The 20,508-nt window shown below is 38.5% G+C and overlaps 2 protein-coding genes across 2 annotated transcripts in view; one reads left to right on the top strand and one right to left on the bottom strand.

The window, feature by feature from the left end:
• Positions 1 to 15,972, bottom strand: part of ptprea (protein tyrosine phosphatase receptor type Ea) — a 60,240-nt gene extending 44,268 nt beyond the window's left edge. The window contains exon 1 of the mRNA XM_086139610.1: positions 15,870 to 15,972. The gene's annotated coding sequence lies outside the window, so the exon portion shown is untranslated. The remainder of the gene's footprint in view (positions 1 to 15,869) is intronic.
• A 2,284-nt stretch (positions 15,973 to 18,256) lies between these two features.
• On the top strand, positions 18,257 to 19,903 carry clrn3 (clarin 3). The gene is made up of 3 exons (XM_086140025.1): positions 18,257 to 18,488; positions 18,712 to 18,897; positions 19,629 to 19,903. The coding sequence occupies exons 1-3, from the start codon at positions 18,257 to 18,259 to the stop codon at positions 19,901 to 19,903; spliced, it is 693 nt and encodes a 230-aa protein (XP_085996151.1).
• The last annotated feature ends 605 nt before the right edge of the window (positions 19,904 to 20,508 follow it).

Here is a 20,508-nt window from a genome sequence, read left to right as displayed (position 1 = left end):
CCCAAGGACTCTTCATTATGCAGAACGAAGGAGCTGGGAATTGTACTGCCACCCTTCTGATCGCAGGGACACCCACTCTAACTGAGCAAAAACCTCCCTCATTTGTACAGATTGTTATTAATACTTTAATATTTCTTAATATGTCTTTCCTACCTGAGGCTATCTGACTTTTTAATTCCTCTCCCTTCAGCCGCAGGGAATCTCAAAATCTTTGTACTTAAGACCTTAAGACACTTTATAGCCTTGGCTTGTTTCTTTGACACTTTGTAGTTTTATTTGTATTTCTTATTCTCCCCCCCCTTTTTTTATACTGTTTATAAACAATTTCCTACTATTATTTATTATTGTTATGTTTTACTTGAAACTCTGGCACAACAATTTCCTTTGGGATAAATAAAGTTATTCTTATAGTTATTCTTATTCTTAATACCTAATAAAAATAGTTACAACTAAGACCCAAGTTAAACTAGACCTTGTTTAAATGTTTTTTAAATTTGAAAAATACAGTATCACTGATCTGATCCTCTAATATACCTTTTAAATCATATCTAAAAGGATTCTTGATTTTTCAAATTATCTCTTTATTTGTAAATTTCCATTTTTTTTTCTACCATTATGCTAATTTTAAGATCATTTCAATCTGGTCTTCTGGGAAATTCTGGTGATATTTTGCATACTAAACTGATTTTTACATATTAATATTTTTTGGTACTTTTCATTGCTAATATTTTAGAGCTATCCCCAAAACAGTAGACGAAATTGATAAATACAGGAAGAGTAGGACTTAGAACAAAATGTATTCAGCAAGAAACTATCTAAAGCTGTTAAGGGAGAGGTGTCTCTTATTTTACATTACAAGGTAGAAGAAACCTCAGCAGATTAGTTCCAAATGCAAATTAAAAATACACACATACACACACACACACAGTAACATTGTTTGTGGCAAGCATTGTGTGCTTTTAGCCAAGAGATTCCAGAAGTCAGCAGCCCCTGCTACCATCAGCCCAGCAGGATCAGAGGGAAAAAGTAATTGGACACATGGAAGCAAAATATGTGTTAAAAATTCTTCTTCATCAGAGGGGATATAGTTTGGCAGCAGCACACACAGCTCCCGGTTTTCAATCTCTGTTGATTGTCCTTGAGGATAGAACTAGAATATACAGCCAACCCATAATTCCCCGCCCCGCTTCCGCCTCTTCATTTCCCCTTTCACAATTGACACCACACTAACCTGTGTACATTGACAGTAAGCAATTACAAGCACAGGAATGCAGGGAGAAATGTATGGCCTGGAGCGTGCGGGATTTACCCAGCATCGATAAATACATCGACCACAAGGCTGGAGAAGCTAGAAAAACAAGTCTCCGTTCCACATCTCCCATATTTTTTGGACTTCATGGAAAATGACAGGCGCCGTGATGAATGATAGTATGAAGCTCACGCCAGTAGGATAGTGAAAACAATCACGCAGGCCTTTGAGATTTCCGGGCGTTTGCAGGAAAAAATTGCACGGCCCTGGAGAGCTGACTGCTCACTGGTGCAGCAAATCGTGACACAAGTGTTGTGTCCCTCAAGCTGACCGTGATGGAAATTAACTCGGAGCGGTCTACACTAATGAGTTTTGAACGGGAGACCGAAAGCATCTCTGGCTAACTGAGCGGCTAACTCGTCCCCTGTTGTGGCCCAGCTGCCGGATATGATCGTGCAGAAATTAACTGGTGGCCATACAGAGCCTTTATTTTTTTATTTGCTTGCCGTCGCAGTTCCGGCCAAGTCGGCCAGACGATAACGATCGCCAAGGCCACCGTGTCAAACGTGATTGAAAATGCCGCCGGGGAAACAACAGACTTAGCGTTTGATCGGTTGAAATAACAACCGACTCAACACTGGCCAGAGTTTTGGACACGTAGCCACACGCTCACATCAAAAAACATGCTGTGCTTCTAATATAACCAGTACTTCGATAAACTATCTTTTTCCTCAGAATTCAACGGTTCATCTTCTCCACCCATAAAAGAGCGCAAACGAGGGAGTGACTTTGTTGAGAGAAAAAGGCGTTTTCCCTCTCCAGGGACAATAGATCTGATGATCAAATCCTTTCCTGTCTCCATGTTGAGTCCCTTTCTGCAGCGCACGGTGGGTGTATTTTTTTTCAGTCTCTCATGTCAGCCATGTGTCACAATCCACTGCCCACCACTTTGGATATACTGCCCAAATATTTATAGACGGCACCCAAAAAAGTGGAAATAAGAAAATGTCGATGCATTTACCAAAACCCCTTCTGTACAAACTTCTGCCATTAGAGGGATGACATTTTTATCAAACTAAACTGTGTAGACTTTGAAATGGTTCCATATTTTTCTTCTATCTTCAGCAACAACATATTTTGAAGCCCCAACAACCCTATCAGCCGTTTGATATGGGAACGGAAAGATTACAAAATTGGCAATTGATGATGTTTTTTTTTATTAATTGTGGCATTTCAGATGAGCGATATATATAGAAAACTTGTGGCTGATAATATAAGCTCTCATATATATATATCAGTTAAGTGAGCGTATATATGGATAGTTACATGTAAAATCTATAGATGAATATTTCATCTGAGAGGAATATGATCATTTCACACTTGACAACAGTAATATCCAAAATACCATTCATTCAGTGCCTATGATATAAATATTGTGTTTTCATTTGTTCTGTAACATACCCATATCAAGGATATGTTGTCCTGATGCTCAAAGTGAGGTGCAGGGGAATATCAAACATTGTCATGTTTTTAAATTAGTGTCAGTATGACGACATTTAAATGCTTCTCAAATGTACATCAAGAAATGACAATTACAGTAAATACAGATTTTTTCTTTCATGCATGTAATTCATATTACTTATTTTAAATTGTATCATATCAGATATCAGATCAAGGTTCACATGTTCCAAAAACGGTTTTAGGTGGGAAGGAAGTTCAGCAAGATTGCTTTTTTTTTAACCAAATAATGGCGTTTATCTAAACCAACCCCCAATGGTTTTGTTTCCTAAGCCCTTTGGTAGAGTATGTATTTTGGTGAACAGGTGTTTTGAGAATTTAACAGTGTTTATTTGAATACGGATCAGGCTTTATGGATCCGTAGCTTGTTGAAAATCCAGAGTTCACCCTTTAAAATGCATAGGCAACTCCAAAGGTGCCGCAGTGAGAACAACTAAGGGTCCAGCTATTGAAATCATCTTTAGACTCCATCTCTAAAGTACTTCCAACAAAGACAGGTGCTTTCTAAAGCACCCACATAATTTCCCACAGGAAATCAAATTAAGACTGTAGAAATTCTCACAACACATGGACAAGCTCCACAGGGGATGCAGTCACCCACCGTTAAAAATGCATATCCTATTATGTAAGTTTGTCTACTTCAATGTGCAGATGCTGGGAGTAGGAAGGTTTCCGCGATCCATAAACATGACATTTATGTGAAGAGCCATGCAGTGACGGATACAGCAAAACAAAGAGAAACCCCATGATTTTCAGCCCAGGAAGACATCATTATTATGATTACCGTGATCTCGATGCTCATTTGCCTGCATGTCTTGGTTCTCTCAGAGCAGCAGAGAAACACTCTGGTTTGTTTTGTTTTTTCGATGGAGCTGCTTATGATCCCTGTTCCTTGTTATCCGACACACAATGGTCTCACTGTATGAGATTCCATGAAACATGAAGGCCCCAAGGACAAGTGGGTGGATATAGGAGAAACTACGCCGTTAGCATATATTGCTCAATTATCATCAACAACTGTAGCTGGAAAAATGTCTTCAAGGTCCGTGGTAGCGGAAGAGGCTATCAAAGGCTACATTCTATCCAAGTTTTAGAATGAGATGTTTTTTTGTTTTTGTTTTTTGTTTTTTTTTTTATCACAAGGCAATAATTTGACCGGCTGCCTTTGTCTTCGGATACATCCAATCGAATTATTTGCTCCGCGATAAAGAGCAAGTAATGGGTTCTGTCTATGAGATTTGATATACAGTGAAAAGAACTCCACGTTGGTCCAACGTCATGTACAATTAACACAACGGAGAACAATCAAGGGAATTGATGTCAAAAGTAAAATGAATAACTTCATACTCTAGCAAATGAAATAATATGCTGATCTGGCATAGAATCTGTCTAAATACAAAAGGTTTTGGCAGCGTTTAGTCCAGAAGTGGATCTTGCCAAAAAGATATCATATCGTGGGACCAAAAATAGCAATATACAGCACCAGCATCTTCACCAAGGAGGCAATGCATTGGGCTGGGTTTGTTGAGGTGGTTTGTCTGCTGGGTGAATTCTTTGGGGGGGGGTCAGGGATTTTCAGAATACTGGGCTGACAGAGAGACCCTTTGGTTTCTAGTTGCAAATTTGAGTTGTTATTCATTGTGAAATAAGATGAAATCTAGATAAAAAAGGATAAGAGGCTTTTTCAAATACCAATCTTCAGAATTAGCTGATTTTTTGAACAATATTCATTCATCAGGAGGATTACATTCAATTAAATGAAAATTTCAGGCATGCTTGTAATATCTTCAGAAATCTACTCACCTTTATCAGGTTTTTTAGTAGTGGATTTGCTTTCATTTAACCATTGAGTTTTTTATGACTGTTTTAAGACTGTGTTTCATTTCAGCTCAGTTCTATAAAAGCAGTAATTCAGGTAAATTTCAAATAATTTCAAGTTCTCAAAGCAGCATTTGGACGGTTTTGACGTTGTTTACTCATACCTTGCTCCAACAAAGAGAAATATTTTCACAGCACTTATGGATTTGATCTCCAGAGCTCAAGGTCAGTGTGACAAAGGCGTGGTGTAGAATGGCGTACCATGTATTTTCTTACATAGCTGAATCAATCCAACCTTTCCAGAGAGGCTTGTCTTATAATATATTCTTCCTAAAATCATTATCGATGATTTTGCTCAGCGATAAATTCGGTTTTTGACAAAGGACATCTCCTCTGATGACCCGATAAACAAGTTAGAAGAGTCAATCCAACTGTTTGCAAATCATAACAGGCATAATCAAATGCCAAGGTCTTTTTCATTATGAGATATAAGGATTTTATTGGGCAACTGACATCTGGAGCAGTCTCTTTGATCGATGTTATAAAAGGAATTGCATTTAAACACCAGACAGAGAACAAGCCGTAAGAAAATGAATGATCAAATGCAATTGCAACCATGTACACAGAAAGAGCTTACATCAAACACAATGCAGCGCTCGGGTATTCGTGCAACTCAGCGATTCAGCATTCAGTCTGATGAAACTCGTATGGCCAAAAATATGAAGGGATGGACTTAAAACCAGAATTAATTTGTCAGCGGTAGGATTTCAAAAGAAATTTCCATACGCACGCTCTGTGTTTACCACACGTTTACTTCAATTCCAGTCCGGTATTTAGATTTCAAATATATATACATACTGTATCTACATTTGTCTATTCCATTCTTTTGAATTTGAAGATCATTATTTTGTTTACTCCAAATGCCGTTGATGATCTAAATGAAGGTGATATGACAAGGTGTCGAAATCTTCTTGTTCCAGCAGTTCATGAACTGAAGAAGCCTCTCGGATGGAACTCAAGTCCAGTTGCCACGACAAGAAGATTTCGACAAGAATTCACCATGACCCGGGTGACTGAGAACCTCCGCACCCGTAATGTGACAATCATAGATACTGTATATACCCATGTATATATAAATGTTTTTCCTTTTGAGAATCCATTCAATAGCTGATTAAGTTGACATCCCAAAGTAAAATACAGCAATGAATCAACAGTGTTGGATTACAACAGAAACCCCTGCGGAAAATCTATATAAATCAATCAGTTATTCATTCTTCGAGGTTACCAAGACAACACACCCAAGAAAGGAGATTCTCATGAATTATCAAAATAATAGTGTGAAATGAATAAATTGCGCTTTTCATATAGGGTAGAGCAATATATTTACATAACAAACTGATAAGTTGAAAAAATTTTAAATATTGCAATTTTTGTGATATAACTTTATTGTCCACAACCAAACGTGGAGCACAGAACATCTTGAGAATATTTTATACACGCAACAGTGTTTACGAATGTTCACTTCATCCTAACATCTCTCTTTAAGTGTTTTTTCATTTTTCGTTAACTGAGAGAGTTGTGCAATACCACCACATAACACCAGCTGTAATTACATCTTTAAACAGTGACAGGAATTCAATAAGGTGACGCATGTTCAAGGTTCATCCCCTCATTTTATTTCCAACATGCTGCATGATGGAGACCGCCTTTAACCTCGCTCATTTATATCATCCAAGACAGCTCTGATTATCATCCCATACGTTAGCGCTTCTTGGTGCCTCAGCTTGCCTATCAGCATGCAGTGCACCTGTCTGCGGGCTCGCTGCTGCATACTGCACTCATTTGGACACATTCATCAGTCAAAAAAGGCTTTGACACCACAAAGCCTCACCAGAGTCAGAAGTTAAAAGGTGCTTTTATCAGAAGAGAGCTGACCTTGCCCAGCACGCCACATCCTTTTCAGCTCAACATAAAACGGATGTAAGACATACATTGAATTAATGCTTGTTTCTGTCACTGCAGGCCTTTCACTTTTGATAATTGTACTAGGAATGATGGCGAGTAATTTTGGTTTCATCTCTTTAACAATGCTGATATTGAAAAGGACCCTCTTTAAAGGTGAGACTTTGAATAAAGTGTGTTAATATTCATCATGTGCCTTTGTGATTGTTATAGGTACTTGAACCCAGCTTCTATAAAAGTGTGATTATTTTATTTGCTAATAATGGCATTTGGTATCAGTTTAGAAGTAGATTGATGAACATTTTGAAGATTGATATTCTACTTAATAAAACATTTCATTCACTCTTGAACTCTACAGCTTATCCTGCACTCAGGGTCACCCAATGACATAACTGTCACTGGGTGAGAAGCAGGATGCCTCCTGGATGGGTCGCAGGTCCATCACAGGGCCACAAACATCACACAACCATTCACTCTCTCGATCACACATCATATAGCGCCATGTAACAATATAAAAAAATTAAAAAAATTATTATCCTTTGTTGTATCTGCAATCGGCACCTAGCAGGTTATAAACTTTCATTATAATTACTATTATCACAATGAAATTTAATGCTCTCCAGACTCTACATACTTGGATAAAAGCACTTTGGATAAAAGCGTCTGCCAAATGCAATGAAATGTAATGTACATACTTAATGCAGTGACATTGGCTCTGCAATGAAAGCATTCGAATGTACTACAAATGTCACTTAAGTCAGGAATAAACATAATCAATACAACCATTATTGGGATGTTTTGCATTTTTTGTAGCTGCACTGATTCGCTTATGAGACTTTTTGATTAACTTTTTTCCATTAATTACGCCATAAATTAAAATAAATACAAATATATGTACACACACACACACACACACACACACACACACACACACATATATATATTATATAATATATATACATACACACATATATGTGTGTGTATATATATATTCATATATACACATACATACATAATTATATATATATATACATACATAATTATATGTATACATATACACACACATATATATACACACACACACATACACATATATATATATATATACTGCTCAAAAAAATAAAGGGAACACTTGAACAACACAATGTAACTCCAAGTAAATCACACTTCTGTGAAATCATAGCGTCCACTCAGGAAGCAACACAGATTCATTTTGACTTGTTTTGAGGACATTACATCAAAGTTGGATCAGCCTGGAGTTTGTTTTTACACTTTAATTTTGAGTGTGATTCCTAATCCAGACCTCCATGGTTGATACAATTGATTTCCATTGATCATTTTTGTGTGATTTTGTTGTCAGCACATTCAACTGTGTAAAGAGCAAAGTATTTCATAAGAATATTTCATTTATCTAGATCTAGGATGTGTTTTTTAAGTGTTCCCTTTATTTTTTTGAGCAGTGTGTATATATATGCTGATAGAGAGAGAGAAAGAGAGAGAGAGATAATTTCCATTCTGAATTACTTGCATGGCCTACAATCTGCATCATGTTCCTACAATGAAAATTACTGAACATGATGGTCACATGCAACTCCCTGGGCGGCAGCCTTGGAAAAGTGAATAGAAAACGGGCTGCTTTCATAAGAATGCAATATCCAGCAAGCACTACACTCCTCTGAGATGACAAACTGAACCAATGTATCCGCTTCTATTCTCACACTCTTCCCTTCCCTATATCTGTCCCTTCTCTCTCTATTACAACCACTGAGCTTCATTTACAATCAGCGACCAAATGCATCAACCTAGAAGATATGCTTGTAAACACTAAAGCATCCAGAGACACTGTTTACAGGCCATCCACATTTGATGTAAGACAGTAAAAAGAAATACGAGTCCCATATTAATGTTTCAGTAAAACCCACGGCCACTGAGGCTGTTTGTTGTGGCAATTTATGAGACACAAAAGAAGCATGTATTGACACTCTTGTGATAAGGATCTATCCGGCATGACATGTTGAGACTGACGGGAAAAGTCATAGGACAGAGTGACAGTTTGATACATCTCCTGCCGGGCTCCACAGTTTATGATTCAACAGAAACGAAGGGAGATAATCACTCCTGTATACACCATCACTGTGTCCCGTCGCCTTTGGAACCGAATAAAAGCTGGAAACATGCGAAAAAGTGAATTGCAATTCAAGAATATTTTATGGGAATATTTCAAAGATTGATAGTATGCACATTGCATGAAAACACTATGGAATTGCGTGATCTTTTCGTTAATATGTACACCAGTTGACCTCAGTTGCACTGTCATTGCATCACTTTTTCAACGTAAAGAATGTTACAAATGTGCACATGACCGAGCTGGCTCGGCGTGCGAGCGTGCGCTAACATACGCAGACATTGTTAAAAATTTAGTATGAGTGCGCCACCTCGCATGCACATGAACGTCAATCAAATCACCGTTTCACTTGCAGATGATAGTTCTTGGTTTTACGGAAAAAAAATTTAATACTTGTTTTCCGACTCGCTTATTCAGGGAAAATAAAGTGGGAGTGAATTAAGCTGCAATTCGGATCTGGAGATGTTTGCTTTCACTTTGAATAAATCAGGCCATACACTCTGGCACAGAGACTCAATCTCCTCTGCAGGTCATCAAATTAGGTTGCTATATTTCAGTCTAAAAAACTCCCCACAACTGATGGTGAGGATAAGAAAGAATGTATTTTCCTGAAAACCATTGAGGAGAGTCTATTGGATATTGTTGGTGCTTTTCTTGTGCTTCTATAATCAAACATATGGCAGCCTGGAGGTTTTAAACCTTTTTCAAGACGCATAACATAACAGCAAGGTCACCATCTCAATCACCTCCACTTGTCATAAAAAGAGGTTTGCAGCGTTGTTTGTAACACTCTCATATGAGGACTGACGGAAATACAATACAGAAACTATGTGCTGCCCGGGGGGAGGAAAACATCCATGACTGGGCAGCTACGGTGCAGTGACATCACATGAGAGCTGCTTCCTGATACACGCCTCCCGCTGGAATCCAAAATGGGTAAAAACACAGCGATTCACAACCTGGGGATTAGGATTAAAAGTGAGACTGGGACAAATCCCGAAATAGATTTCCAATATTTCTACATTTTACACTTTTGACGCCAATGAGGGGAAAAGAAAAAACCCTTAACATTCCTCTCTCTATGTATGCTGACTTTACTTTGCTTGTAGTACTGGAGATAATCTTAGTCTCAAGGAAACCTTCTTAAAGGTCATTACTTTAATAATTTATTTTACCTCTGTCACTTTTCTTGAGCTCAAAGAAAGACGAGGGTTGTTTTTTCTCACTCTGCACGACACTGTGGGAAAGGCCACTGTATTGTCTGATTTATTTGTTCCCATCATAACTGTGTTTGGATGCAAAATCTAATTTGTAAAGTAGACATGGAAAATATGATTACGCCAGAAAAAAAAAAGTGCTGATGACAACACTTTAATTTGTTCGGTCATACAAAAAAACGGCAACATCGAAAGAGGGAAATGTTCTTAAGATGAAAATGTGTCATATCATGCACAAATACATTAACTCAACATGGGATTAGATAACAAACTTTTAGGGGAAAGGTCTACACAGAGTACCAGTCAAAAACTGGATGTTAATAAATACTTGGAGTGTCAAGTAAGAATAAAAATAAGAATAAGAACAACTTTATCTATCCCGAAGGAAATTGATGTGCCAGAGTTACAAGAAAAACATAACAATAATAAATAATAGTAGAAAATTGTATAAACAGTAAAAAAAAAAAAAAAAAGGGGGGGGTAAGAAATACAAATAAACTATAAAGTGTCCTGCGGCTCAAGGGAGAGGAATTAAAAAGAATAAACAAGTTCATGACAAACATGCTTGTTGAAGGGAGTAAAGTAAAATGCTCTGACCCAAGGTTTATACAAAGAGAAATATAAGGGATACTGCAATTAAGCATGAGATGTTATTCGCCCCTCGCGTTCACATGCACACATGTATAATGACAATGGCGGTTAATAGCAAAAACTCCAGCAACCACTTTAATTATGATCTCCTGCGTTCCACAGTCAGATTTGATAATGAGCTAAGTGTTTGAATCCATAACGATTTTCCAAGATAAATTAAACAGATGGGAGTGATGCGCACGGGAAGTAGGGCCAAGCAGCTCAAGAGTTTTAACACTAGTGCTGAATTTATTGAGAGAATAAAGTTCTGATTGCCAATATGTCAGTCCAAGTGTTTGGGGTGAAATATAAATGCACCATTTCTATTAGCTTCTGCACAGATTTTCTTTTGTATTCTAATGAGGTCAGCAAATCAACTGTTATAAAAAAAAAACATGGGGGGATGTTAAATTGTTTTCTAGCGTGGCTTTTCCCTAACTGGTTAACAACCCTCCTTAAATTGAGTCAATAGAGTCAAAAGCCATGTTTGAACAGACTCACCTGGAAAATCTACACAGTAAACTTTTCAAGCTTATTATGCCTATATAGGGGATTGAACAATGTAAAATTTAGATATTTTCAAATTAGCACATGACCCCAAAAATTTCAATCCATCCATGCAAACCAAAATATCAGTCAGGCCCGACTGAGAAGATAACACCGATGGTAAACAACCAAAATCTTGACACATCTCATATCACACACACACACACACACACACACACGATGTGGCCTCTTTAGCATCAGTGGCCCATGAGAGTCTTTCCGGATGTACTACTTATGACAGGGGTGTGTGTGAGAATGTGAGGCAGGGCTGCAGGTAGCAGTTTACACAGCTGCAAACTCTCCTTGCTGCAGTCATGTGTGTAATAGGGACTGCTATGATACTGACACACCCCGTGTCACCGAGGTCCCACCTCAACGGGAGACTGTTCAGATCCTCAGGGCAGGAAGTTATACACCTCTCAAGTGTCTCTCCTTTATTTGGATCTGTTATTGTTGCTTTTTCCAGTGTGAAACAGACTCATTAAGGAACCTGGATGTAGAAGAGAGCTGGAAATGGAAGCCAATTGCGACTGCGACTAAACTGTTGAATTGGAATAATGTCGTTGATTAATGTGCTTTTTAGACCCGCTCAAACAAAAAGAGCTGCGTTTAAGTTTTTACCATGAGTCACAACACCTGAGAAGCAATCTGTTAAACCATTGAAATTACATTCCTCTTGTCTGGTAATATTTTGAACGTGAAAATGATGTGCTTGTTATCTAAAAACTACGGAACTACATATTTGTGCTCGTATACTCATGGCGGAGGCACGATAGTGGCGCCAGCTGACTCTGTGTTCAGGTTCTGTTTATTCTGTTCAAAAAGGAATGATAACTAAGCTTTATAGCTGCCCAAAAGTATTGCTATTACTAGAAATGTTACCTTAGTTATTGATTTTAAGGGACCAAAGGCTTATTAGAAACCTTGTCCTTTTGGAACGGTGTGTCAATCCATCTATTTGAGTGAAAACTGTCTGAATTTGTGCATACAGTATGTCAGCCAAAGATTTCTTATTTCTCTCAAATGCCTTTGAACTGAGGGACACTTGTCAAAATGTTAAAAACCTATATCTGAAAAAACGACATGTGATGTATCCCTCTAGGAATTAAGGCTGAATACTGAAGACTTTCAATACTTTCGTTTTGAACAGTTTATGATCTACTTCCTCTTAACCGAACCACATTCCAAACTGTCTGCGTTGAATTACTCCAGAGAGAACATGTGTAGATTATCTTGAGTTAGAAATCACTTCTGGAAAGACACCCTGTTTTTAAGTTCAGCTTTTTTTTTTTTTTTGCAATTTGAGCACCACAAAATAAACGGCATCTGACTGTGAAACTGCAAATTAAGATGTTTCGGTTGCCTGTGTTTCACTAGCGTGCACTGGAATTATCTTAATGAATAATTAGTGATAAAGCATGAGGAAAAACAAATAAAAAAAAAAAAACATCTCTTTCAGAGTGACTCATATGTCGAAAGAAAAAATGGCACGCCGCTAGCGAATGCACGGAAGAGCACTGGCCGAAACCATAAACAAGCCTATAGCCGCAACGTCGTCAGCTTTCGCAGACATCAACTCAGGCAAGCAGAAAATAAACTGTTGATATCCAAAGCAAACTCTCACAATTACAACTCCCCTGGTTGCACGGGCTTACGAGCCAGCTGCAGAGCCATGTCTCACTGCCAGCCAATATCTGACAAGTTCTGGCTCGGATCAAGCTCATCCCTTATTGCCATGACTTCGTACCAATAAGTTCCTTATCCTGCCTACTTAAGAAAACAGCGTACCTTCAAGAGGAATGGGGTCGCGGCTTTTCAAGCGCGTACAGCGTGTAGTTCGACCGCGGTATCTTCAACTTAGTGTCTCCGAGATTTAGAGGTAGCAGATTGAGGGTGGGCTCGCCGCAGGGATTAAGTCTGTGTTGGAAATTTGAGGCAAGCTGTTAGAAACTCAAGGTATTCCTGTCTCTCCACCTCACTGTGGATGTCATTAATCACTTCATCTGCTGGTTTGGTACAGCATAACCTTCTCAAACATGACAGAATGCTACTGCGGTATAATGTACCATTTCAATGTTCTAACCACGGCTGGAGACACCGGAGAAGAATGTGTTGACAGCGTGTCAAACAGTAAATGACGGATGAAAATAGCCCCTTCAATTATGAACACTGACGAATGTTTACACTATTGTATTCAGAATTAGCTACTTGCGCAAAGTAGAAGCGAAGTACCTTCCGACCCTTATCCCCTTTACCTTTGCGTTTCAAAAAATTAAAAAAAAAAAAGTACAATGTGATGAAAAACAAATCAATCCTTCAACGGCACTCGATTTTTTTTTTTTTTTTGTTTTGGTTTTGTTTTTTTTCCTCCCTTCGCATTCTTAAGCAGCCTCGTTGCTCAAGTGCTGACTATTTGTTTATTTCCACGCGTACTCATTATCTTCTGCCATTCTTTCCAGGGTTGTTACAGTGCAAATGAAATTCACAGTGAAATATCGCGGGAACAGACTGTGCAGAGTGCAAATATAAAGCCAACGAGAAATCATTTTGAAAAGTGTAATAAAGGTGAACGATGTACCACCTTTGTTGGAATGTAGTTTTCTTAATCCATGTATGTCAGGATGCATTATTTTTCAAAAATCATTTACACCTGATTAAAGTGAAAGAGCAATTAATATTCCCTTGTCTTGTCTTGTCATTGATGCGTTTGTTTTATTTGTTATAGCCGCAATATTTATCTCTGTGTTTTAAGCTTTTTGAAAAACACATCTGCCGAGTATCAGACTGAAAATAAATCAGGTGTTTCGGAGTCTTGTATCTCGTTAGGAAAGAAAAAGAAAAAACAGAAGATGTAATTATTTTGGAGAAACTATCAGTGCCAGGAGACATTGGGAAAAATGTCAAGAAACTTTGAAAACCTTTTGTTTGCATATATTTTGTATATATTTAAAGAAACATCACAAATGGTTGAGTGCCTCTGCAGCAGAATGTGGTGTTGGTCCTCTTGTGAATTTCTTCCTAATTCTTTGGCCCAGATAGTTTATTTATGGCTGATTCGCAAACAGCTTCTTACGGCTTTTATAGCTTTTCTTAATGATTCGAGGGCTTATTTAAAAATGTAAATAAATAAATTACTTTGAGACACACGTTCTTGATGTTTACTTTTGCCGATTTTTACGCACGGCCGTTATATCTGTATCCAGTTGACATTCAATGCACATACAGCATATCATAGCATTTATAGGCAAGTATATCAATGCATAGCCTTTAACAGTGATACAGTTGTTTTTCTGTTGTGTGTATGTATAAAAACATACAGCCACCATCCAATGAAGCATAAAATTATCTCACAGATAACATGGCATTCATTAGTTTTCTTTAATATATCAGGACAGACCGAAATTGCTGGAAATCCACCATGATATTAGTAATGCTTAGAAGAAAGCAACAATGGACGAATCAGGGAACAAGCGCCAAATAGTTTTCATGCTTGATATAATATGTTATTAAGGTCAGGTAAAGAGCACCTCCTTCTCCTTTGTGTTGAGTATCCAACATAGAATCTCTCCATATCCACAAATATATTGTGATACATGGCAACATGAGATACCATGTTAAATTTTCATATTAGATTTTCCCAAGTAAGTCAGCACTTCCGGCAAAACTGGCAAAGAAAATCTCTCAGAGACTCTCGGTCACATCGGCCGACATCTTATTCCAAACACACAAACACAATTCTAGGTCAAATCCGAACGAAAGAAAAGCCCGTCTTCATTCATCTAATTGCTTTCATTCATCCAATCTTTAAAACGGGGGGGGGGGGCTTGGGCAAGAGTGGAAATGACAGCCACTCCTTTCATATCTCTGGAGTGGCTTGGATTGCATCATCTGTGTTATTATTTGTCTTTGGCACTACTCATGGATAGAAGTCAATAAATCGACAATCGAATCACAGCATGCTTTGGATTTATCAGTGGCCCTCGAGGTTTACTTACTGTACAAAGATCATCAAAAGAAATGTGGGATTAACGAAGAAAAAATAAGAAAAAGGTGGGGTGGAATGTTTGTTGCTATCGCCGGTCTTTATCAAAACAAGACATTTTTCGTATTTGAACAAGAACAGGCGGCGAAGACTTGAGTACAGTGTGAAAGGAAATCCTCCCTGGTTCGTATAACTTTCACTTCCACCGCGGTCCGAAAGATGATAAGTGGGCAGTTCATCGGTACATCAGGACTCTCCCGCTGACATTTCACCTCAGCGAGGCTGCAGGGTGACCCTGACCTTTGACCTTTCCCAAGGGGGAGTCTTTCCCTGGGTGTTCTTTAAATGAAAACTTGCATTCTATGTATTTCTCAATTTTAACTGAGCTCAAATCAAACACACAAGCTTTAAAAATCCTTTCATTTCATTCAGCGGCATACACAAATACTCATCAGCCAACGCGATATTAATGATTCTGAAAGATCCGGATGAATTAATGGGTGGGATATAGTGGGAGATTCCAAGAGGAGATGTCAGGATAAAGTCCAGATTTATTGCGCGGAGTGTCAGATGGAGGAACCTCGTGGATTTACCCTCACGGTAAATACGAGTTTTCCAACCGGATGCGTTCGTCCGCCCGCCGAGCGGAGGTGCCGCAGGACAGCGGAGCGCCGCTGCGCGTAACGGACAGGTAACGCGTCGTTCCGCCACCGCGACGGAAATCCACGTCAAAGACACGTTTTGTGTTATTTTTTTTCCATTTTTTTTTTTTTTTGTGTTAACACCGACCGGAGAAAAAAAGGTGGAATCTGAAACACTCACCTTTAGCCGGGCGTCACCGTGGAGACCCGAGCACCGGGTGCGTTTTGGAGGAGAAGAAAAAAAAAAGGCGAGGCGGCGGTTCGGCGTTGCCGCCTGTCACCGGGAAGGAGGAGTTTGTGTTTACTCCAACAAAACAGCGCCGGCCGTGGACGAGCGCGACGCGCCGCCTCTGGAGGGAAAAGGGAGACACGACCTGGACACACATTTTATTACAACTTCAGAGATTTTTTTTTTTTTTTTTTTTTTTTGGTTTCAACTTCGTGATCTCCCGCTTTTCCCAGTGACTTGGTGATGTTTTATATAGGTATTTTATTTAAAATTATAAAAGTAATCGGGGCTGACACATAATCTAATAGCTACTCTTCAGATTCGAGGACAATTGAGTTCTTTATTGCATTTAAATGGAATATCCACATTCAGTTCTTACCTTTTGACCCTTAATCTCATTCATTTTCCAATAATTTGTATTCTACTTTTTTTTTTAACATATAATGTCACAACTTGACTATTTCTAATGCAATATTCACTTTCTGCCACGCAAATTGAAATTGAATAGAAATATATAAAATCATATTCCAACACCACGTGGTCCACTTGATTTGAAAACTTGCTGTCTGAAAAATAAGAATGAAGGTAACTTGACACTGCAGTTGGAGTCAGCCCAGTAAAAGTAAAAGCAAAAGTAAAAGTAAAAATAAAATACTGTGATTTGTGAAAAAAAGATGGTCATCTATTTCAATATCTTGGATGTCTTTTCTTTCTGAACTGAATCAAAATTATCTAAGAGCTGATAGCGATTAAAATCGATTTCAGTTTAAGTGGATTATTGTTGAATCTCCTGATTGTGATGGTTTTTAAAGAGCGCACTTGTGTGTGTTTGTGTGTGTGTAATCACTCCTCTTTGCATTCTTCTTTGGTATTTTTTCCAAACACAACATATTGTGTGAATTTCTTTTTTATTATCTGTATTATCAGAAAGTCATTGGGCTTTACAGCATCACATCATGAGAAAATGCATTGCATACTGGTGTGTTTTTTCTTTATGTATTACAAACAGGCAGTACACACTGAGTGGAAATGGCTATTTTGCTATTTATCACCTATTCTCACAATCACAATGCGCGATTCGTCTCGGGTGCCTTTAGCGGGGGAGAAAAATTAATTCAATACGTTGCACATTTCAATTTCCTCAATTCCTCTGCTGCACATGATTTTCTGTAAAACACACAGTCAGTGAACACATCCTCATTTATAGTGGGAAATGACACTGACATGATCAGAAGATTGTCTATATCCAGTAACCAGTGTTAGGTGGATAGATGAATAATTAATCCCCAAGTTTTATGACCCCGCTATTAAAAGAAAAGGACTTTGAGACCAAGGCGTTGAAGACAGCTCCTCCTGTGTGCATGAGAACTAGATGTGGAAAGACAGTGTAAAACATACAATTGGTATATTTACAGATTTGGTTCGAAAATAAAAAATCAATGTATATAGCGTTGACATATCGGAGAGTGTATATACAATGTATATTCCTTAATATTCAGAAAATAGATTCTATTACTTGATATTTATCATTCTCTGTGACTCATGCGGACATATTCACGCTTAAAGAGGGACGGAATCAGCAACACATATAAAATTATTTAGTGAGTCACAAGTGGCAGTGAGTGGGCTTGCAATCCTCCGAGATGTGTCACATCCTTTATGGTGAAAGAGAAGAAGTTACCACCAGAATAAAAGACCAAGGCTTGAGGATGAATGTCATGCAAAGATGGAGATCTGCCTGGTGAAACCTGGGATCTGGGATTTGACAATTTTAGGGACGGCAGCTGATGTTTAAAGCACTTTCACCGGTTATTTATATTATTCTATATATTTAGAGATATGCGGTGCTCGGCTCAGTCAACAATCCCATAAACAAAGATGAAAATCAGACAAAATAAAAAACAACTTTTGTGTGCCTCATCAAGTATGGTCACTTTGGTACACACTGTGTTGATGTATGGCTGAAAGAATTATTACACTTGTGCCTCTTATTTTCAATGATGTGGTTTTCTTAACAACCAAATATACATAAAAACACACACAAAGGCACAACGCGGCATGGCAGCGTCAGCCGCGATATGGTTTGGAAAATAATCGCTACTGGGGAAACCCATGTCAGCACCATAACAACCAGCTGTGTCTTCTCCTCACAAACCAAAGGTCACAGTCACAATCAAGATGTTTTATGGCCAGAAGTCCACGTTTTCACTCCCACCCGGAAAGGAACCTTCACACACAGACTTGACAGATTCCCGAGGACCAACCCGGCCTCCGAACCGCCACCTGAACATTACGGAAAACAGAAGATTGAATTTGTATACAGCTGAATTACAGGAATAATGCCTTCCAGAAAGAAGACGCTTCATTTCTTGTCCAGCGCGCTGGTTTCGTCACTGTCTGTTGGGATTATGGCGTTCGGCATGTCGACACACTGGGCCAAGATGTCCTTGGTGTGTGCGAGAAGCGGAAGCGACAACTTCAATGGATCTGCCGTGATAACCATGGATCTCTTTAACGGACGTTTAAGCAGAACTTTTTGCCTCTTTTTTGATCCACCGACTAATTTTGAAGGTAACAGACTTAATAATAACCACCACTCTCTTGGCGCCGGATGTGTTGTTGCTGAAACTTTGCTAAAAGTGTGAAATTAGACGTCAGGTAGCGCAGTAGTAAGCATCACCTCATCCCCTCATGATACTAACAGCAACTACTGTTTCTCAGTAGTTCAATGAATTGCTGAATTTGTGGTGAAAATGAAAGATATGCTAAATTTGTTCTTGTTGTGTTTGTGTAGTGTTCCCCAACTTGTTTGAGGCACAACATGCCCCAATTGTCCTGCACACTGCATCGGTGTGCATGATGGTCCTCTGTCTGCTGTTTTCTGCCATCAGTATCCTCATTTCCCTCTACAACAGCGTCAGTAACCCTTATGAAACCTACCTTGGGCCTGTCGGAGTCTACACCTGCAGCTCCCTCAGCGGTGAGTCACAGAAACTTTATAGCATTTCATCTTCTACTCCTTCATCAGACTTCCGGCCAAACAAGCACAGCCACAGCAGCGCTATTTTCTCGGTAAAAAGCACAAAAAAAACCAAAAAAAAAACATGTATTCTAACATTTCCACTGGTGAAAATCATTGATGAGGACATTTAAGTGGTGGCAGGATATCTTCAGCCCCTGTTCTTCATTTCAAACAGTAAATTGTTGCATTTTCTATTTTAAAAAATAATTTTCGAATTTTTTCAACTTTCCAAATGTAACATTTGTTTTAAAATGTAAACAAATTTGAAACTTTAGAAGAATACTATTTCTCCTCTCATTTGTATCCGTGAACGTTCTCATTTGTCCAGGGGTTGGGTTTGTAAGCTAAAGGGGTTTGTTACATTGATGATTAAATTGTTGCGCGGCAGTAGGGCTAAATGAGGTTGCTATGATCATTTGGGAAATCAAACGCACAAATTCAAGGGACAAACCTGAGCTGGAATCTGAATCGGTAATTATATTATGTGTAGATATTGGCAAAGGTTCTGCCAGGAGTCGCTGGGATCCGGATTGGGTTTTCCGCTTCTCCAGGTGGGTTGTCGGGCACAGATGGATCTGCTGGTATACAGCGCACGCTTCAACATAGCAACCCCATTCAACCAAAATGATTTGGTTAAAACCCCCTTTCAATATAAACCCCCCTTACAATATAAACTCTCTTTCCTGCAGCGTGTTTGTCCTTCCTGGTTCTCATCCTGTTCGTGTTGAACATCCACACGACCAGCATCGCAGAGGATTTGATAAATAACCTTTCAGACAGTCCGGTGGACCTGAGGAAGTCGTCGACACACATGCAGATAGGATACTATCTGCTCATCCCATACTTGGTGCTCTCTCTCCTCTCCGTGCTCTTTATCTACCTCTATGACCATGCAGCCTACACCCAAAGGAAGGAACAACAGAGGCCTACTGAAGACGCACCCAAGGAGATAATGATGTATTAGCGGTCAGGTTTTGCTTTTCAGAAGGATCAGTGCATGTCATTGTCAAAAATTATCTTATTTCTTATGACAAATTATGCGTGGAGATTGTTTTAAGTGTACATTAAAGTGAGAATGGACAACACTATACAGAAACAAGTCAATTCGTATAGTGGTCCTGTATTAAAGGAAGGCTGTCATCAAATATGTAAGATAATAGTAAGTGTGTTAAGGTTATTTTTATATGAGGAAAATAAAACAAAACAAAACAATGAAGTTGTGCAAATACCTAACTGAAATTCGTAACCATTTTTATTATTATTATTATTATTATTATTATTATTATTGCTGTGCGATATGATTACATTTTTTTATTTGTTACTAAGATCAAAATGATGTTTATTTAACATAGTTGGGTAGATCTTTATCAAAGCGATCTTTATCTAAGTATCATGCCTTAACAAATGAAGACGAAAATGACAATGGTACAATTGCTTTTTTTTTCTCAGACAAGTAATTCCATTTAAACTAAATGAACAGAACGGAGGGTTCAGTTGCCTATGTCATGTCAAATGATGGATTTCTACTAAATAAAGTAAATGAAGTACAAATATACAAATATATATTTT

This window comes from Fistularia commersonii, chromosome 32 (genome assembly GCF_037954325.1).
Source record: "Fistularia commersonii isolate RoL2024-O1a breed Wild chromosome 32, RoL_Fcom_v1.0, whole genome shotgun sequence".
NCBI classification, from domain to species: Eukaryota; Metazoa; Chordata; class Actinopteri; order Syngnathiformes; family Fistulariidae; genus Fistularia; species Fistularia commersonii.
Note: the sequence above shows the minus strand (reverse complement) of the source record. Positions and strands in the feature narration are given on the sequence as shown.